Source organism: Oratosquilla oratoria, chromosome 35 (genome assembly GCF_046742065.1).
Source record: "Oratosquilla oratoria isolate Oo_2021 chromosome 35, ASM4674206v1, whole genome shotgun sequence".
NCBI lineage: Eukaryota > Metazoa > Arthropoda > Malacostraca > Stomatopoda > Squillidae > Oratosquilla > Oratosquilla oratoria.
In genome coordinates, this window is record NC_134811.1 from 12,216,164 (window position 1) to 12,221,163 (window position 5,000).

General features: G+C 41.8%; 1 protein-coding gene across 1 annotated transcript in view; it reads left to right on the forward strand.

Annotated features, from left to right (window-relative positions):
* LOC143018542 (fibroblast growth factor receptor-like 1) overlaps positions 1-5,000 on the forward strand; it is a 307,326-nt gene that overhangs the window by 224,016 nt on the left and 78,310 nt on the right. Inside the window, exon 4 of the mRNA XM_076173981.1 lies at positions 1,580-1,736. Coding sequence (XP_076030096.1) covers positions 1,580-1,736 — 157 coding nt within the window. The remainder of the gene's footprint in view (positions 1-1,579; positions 1,737-5,000) is intronic.

A 5,000-nucleotide genomic window follows, 5' to 3' on the forward strand; every position in this document is an offset into this window, starting at 1 on the left:
GTAATTATTTCAGCCCTGGGCGAGATTCGAACCCGGACCACCATAGTGGCAGCCGGGAACTCTACCAACTGTGTGTGTGTGTGTGTGTGTGTATGTGCGCCTGCGTGTGTGTGTATAGGTATGTGTGTAAGTATACTTGTTTCTGAACCCAATTTTGTCTATGTAAACTTATACGTGTCCGTGTATGCCTATAGACATTCGTACTCTTGTTTACAATTATACCAAGTATTTGAGAACCTGTACAACTTTAGTATTTACTTTACCTGGCCCTTCTACATCGAAAGGCAAACCTTTTGAGCACCATACCGCACTGTATAACATCTCTACCCGAAATGTGCCCAAAAAATGTTATTCAATTGAGACCACCACATCGACTAAATTAATGGTTCTTAACCTGGGGTTCGAATCCTTAATCCTACGGATACGAGACATGATAGCCAGTGAAATGACACTGTATATTTACCATGAGAAAGCATAATATGTGTTTATTGTATCCTACTAATTGACATTTCTAATTTGAAATAAAAAAGTACCTTTGTTCATTTATTGAATACATGTAATCATTTCTCAATAAGGTTTGTATCACTTACCCTTTTCATATGTTTGCTTTGTATCTATATTGGATGGGGGTACGAGATTTTTTTTTTTTTTTTTTTTTTTTTTAGTTAATCAAAGGGTACGGATACTGAAAAAGGTTAAGAACCACTGGACTACATATACTATACATATACATATGCATATACACATAATATATATATATATATATATGTATATATATATATATCTTCCTGTGTGTATATGTATATATATATATATATATATATATGTATATATATATATATATATATATATATATATATATATATGTTTGTGTGTGTATGTGTGTGTGTGTGTGTGTGTTTGTGTGTGTGTCTTTATGTGTGCATATGTCTCGCTGGACGGAGACGCTTTCCAGACGTAGTAACTTATTTTATGGTACTGAAGGGTTCAACATATTCATGTGGTGTAATACCAGGGTTTCTCTACAACCGGAGGGGGGGGGTGTTCCCGGATCCCAAGGAGAACTTAGAGACCATCCACTCGGTGTTGGCAATTTGTTACTTATAGTTGTTAATGGAATCACATTGTCCGGATATGTTCACAGAAGGTGTCACACTTTGCATCTATGTTATTATCATTATCAGGTTTCTTGTTATGTAAATTGATTAATAATTTCTATGAGTGTTATTGTGTAAGTTTCATGTATGCCTACGGGAGAATTATTATATAGTATACTTGCAATGCATCTTAATCTAGGTCTGGAATTTTTTTTGGGGGGGACGTGATGCCCGTTTCCTATGATATTTATACAAAAAAGTTGAGAAATCCTGGTGTCTATTACATTATAATACATCTTCATTTTGTTTTCTCCAACTTAGATTACATGTATCTTATGATATTCTCTCTCCCTTTTGTCACACCCACGCCCACCGTCAACGCCGTTCACGTACGTCTCTCTACGCCCACGCACACCCCTGTACACCTATCTGCTCTTTACGCACGCCCTACCACGCCCGTGTCCACCCTCACACGCCCACAGGACAACGAACCAGTGGACGACATGTGGACTCGTTTTGTGTCCCGACGGCACTCGCTCAAGATCAAGGGCGTGGTTGAGGCGGACTCTGGGATGTACACGTGCAAGGGCGTCAACGGCTTCGGGCAAGCCACGGCCACCATACAGCTCATCGTGCTCGGTAAGTACATACATGAGTCTCCTCTCTCTCTCTCTCTCCCTTCTCCCCTTCCCTTAGGCCTAATTACTTAAGCAAGAGGGTTACCTGCCTAGGCCAGGGGGCGCCTCCCTACGACAGAAGCCGTCACCTCAACCCTCCTTTTCCCCCTTTACTACAGTTATCATCCTGTTTCTTCCTCTTTCTCCTTTGCGGTTATCATCTTGTTTCTTTCCTTCGTCTCTCTCTTTCTTTTCCTAAATTTCTTGTGCAGTTCTGTTGTTCTTCTTGCCCATTCTGTAATCCTTTTCCAATTGAGCTTCGTCCTCTCTCTCCTGCTTCTCTTCCTCCTCCTTATCCTCCTCTTCCCGCCTTCCTCAGCTCCTTTCACCGTTCATATCTGTTATATCTCTTCTCACCTTCCCTTCCTATTTCCTTTCTTTCCTTCTCACTATTTTGTTCCTTTTCCCTCTTCTTTTCTTCCCTTTTCTCGTCCAACTACTCTTCCCTTTCGTTTTCATCACTCTCTCTCTCCTCTTCCTCGTCCTCCTCCTCTTGCTCTACCTCCTCACTTCCAAACTCCTCCTCCTCCTCTTCTTTCTCTCCCTCTTCCTTTTGCTCCTCCTCCTCCTCCTCACCGTCGTCGTCGTCGTCGCCATCATCATCATCATCATCGTCGTCGTCGTCGTCATCGTAATCGTCATTGTCGTCGCCATGAACAGAACTGCCAAAGATTAGCCACAAGTTTTTATTTTACTCATTTTAGCCGCTACTCGCACTGCGAGTTGGTTGGCCATGAGTCTCTTTTGTGGAATATCTGGGGCCCTAAGACCGTAACGCGTTGACTCTCTAACGGACTCGAACCGCCACACATCTTTCCGTCTCGCCCTCAGACGTTAGACATTCGGCTACCATGGTTCCCACTAGACAGAACACGTTCTAGAAATCAAGTTACTGGGTTGAAGGGAATACTCGAGAGGGGTAACTCGCATTGGGATTTCCTCTTAGAGGAACAGGATTGTCGACCATAGAAAAAAAGCAAATGGGATCAGTGCTCTTCGTCAGGGGGTCGGGGACAGGATTAACTTAACCCAAATAAAGTCAATTGGAAACATCGGGGGCTCAAAAAACTAGATGACTAGAGTGAAGGGGATCTTAGGTAAAAGAAGAATGTCTGTTGAGCAGGGAAGAGAGAGGGTATGAACTAGGTGTGAGTGGAGAGTCGTGAATGGATGATGAATTGATGGAGATAGAAGGGATTTCTCCTTGTCTTCTCTAATTACTCGTGGGGGAGGGATTATGGTCACCAACATCGTCAATAGACATCTTCCACTTGACCCCACACTGTATGACCTATGGGTCATTAATTGAGTAAGGGTAGGAATCCTTTGGTCCTTCTCCTGTTCCTCTTTTTGTAAGAGAGTGCTATATAAGTATAGTACCCTCCTCCCACTCTGTACTACTAAAGAGGACTGCTGTAGCTTACAGTCGAAATATATAGATTCAGTTTCCATTTTTTTCTTCTCCGACTGTGGTTTTAATTCTGATACACACACACACACACACACACACACACACACACACACACACACACACACACACACACATATATATATATATATATATATATATATATATATATATATATATATATATATATACATACATACGAGTATATAGATATCGACGTATTTGATTTGTATAGTTACATTTCTGAACAATGATGATTTTAAGAGCAGTTAGCTTTTGTTTTTGTTTGCTTTAATTCTAGAGAAGAGGATTCACTTAGATAAAATCTAAGATACTACTTAGAAGAAGAAAAAATCTTTACTCCTGCTCTTAGCCATTTTGACCACTTTAATATCCTGGTTCTGGCTAACGTGATTCAAGGATTTTGTTCTGGCTGAAATTTTTAGTTTCAGAAAAAAAAATAAAAGCTAAAAAAAATTGTATTTCCTTAGACGAACTCACTGAGCCCCAATCAGCCGATCGAGCCCAATTGTCTGGCACTCTTTCCTTAATCAGGAGGAGGAAGAGGGGGAGGAGGGGGAGGAGCAGGAGGAGGGGAGGAGGAGGAGGAGGACAAGGTAATCAAATAAGATTAGAAATCAGTTTCTTTCGAGTTACAATTTACTCAATCGGCTTACGGTTTCAGTATAACAATAATGACGAAAAAAGATAATAGGATAGATTAAATAAAAAGTCAATTTTTCGACCTCGATGGAAACAAAGTCTACGGTAGACGTCGATTTGTTGAAGAGGAGTTAATCAAACAACTATGTTAATATGGAGAGCCCTTATTAGTGGTGTGCTAAGTTCGGTCTCGGCCCTTGAACACGAAGGTTCCCGTTCGATCCCTGAATTCAGCTGACTGGGGTTCTGGTGTCCTCGCTGGCCGTCCGTGGCGCTCTGCGACGCCGAAGACTCCCTCTCGGGTCTTCCAGAGCTCAGCTCGGTTGCGCAGGGCGTCGTCTTGTATATCTATTCAGGCTATCGCCGTGCGATTTTATTCAGTTAAGGAAGATTCCCTCACTATTCAAAAGGTCTAAGACATATTTTCCATTACTCATGTCATGAATCTCATACATATCTATTCTGGCTTCCCCCAACTGATTTTTTTTTTGGGGGGGGGGGCGAGGAATTCGCTTTCATCCACTCTCACTCGCCACCCGAACGTTCATTATCCCTTTGCCCCTTTGATGCCATAGAGTCAAGATTAGTTTCATTTTGGATGTTATGAGCCGATGTCATGCAACTAGCGGAACCCCAGCACTGACTACTTCAGCACGTCAGCACATTTCGTTCAAAGTGGAACCAAGAGATTTCGTTCTGTTTAGGGGTGAACCCAGTTTCAAGACTAACTTGGGATGAACCCTAACAGAATAATGCGTCTCTGTTCAAAGCAAGATAAGTTAAGTGTGCCGTCACGTTTACGGGTTTAATCGAGATAGATTGAACCTCCTTTGTCCAAGGACGCTAGAGGGCCAAGCCAGCTAACCCAACAAATAATTGATTACATCTAGATGAGCTCAAGTCGTTGGACCTTTGTCCAATTAGGTCAATCACTTGCGATACCGAGACTGATTAAAGGAGTCTCTTTGATACGGTAGTGCCTCTTAGGATAGAGTTAATGGTGATGGTGATGATGATGATGATGATGATGATGATGATGATGATGGTGGTGATATGGTGATGATGATGATGATGACGATGATGGCGATGACGGTGATGATGATGATGATGATGATGATGATGGTGGTGATGGTGATGATGATAATGATGATGATG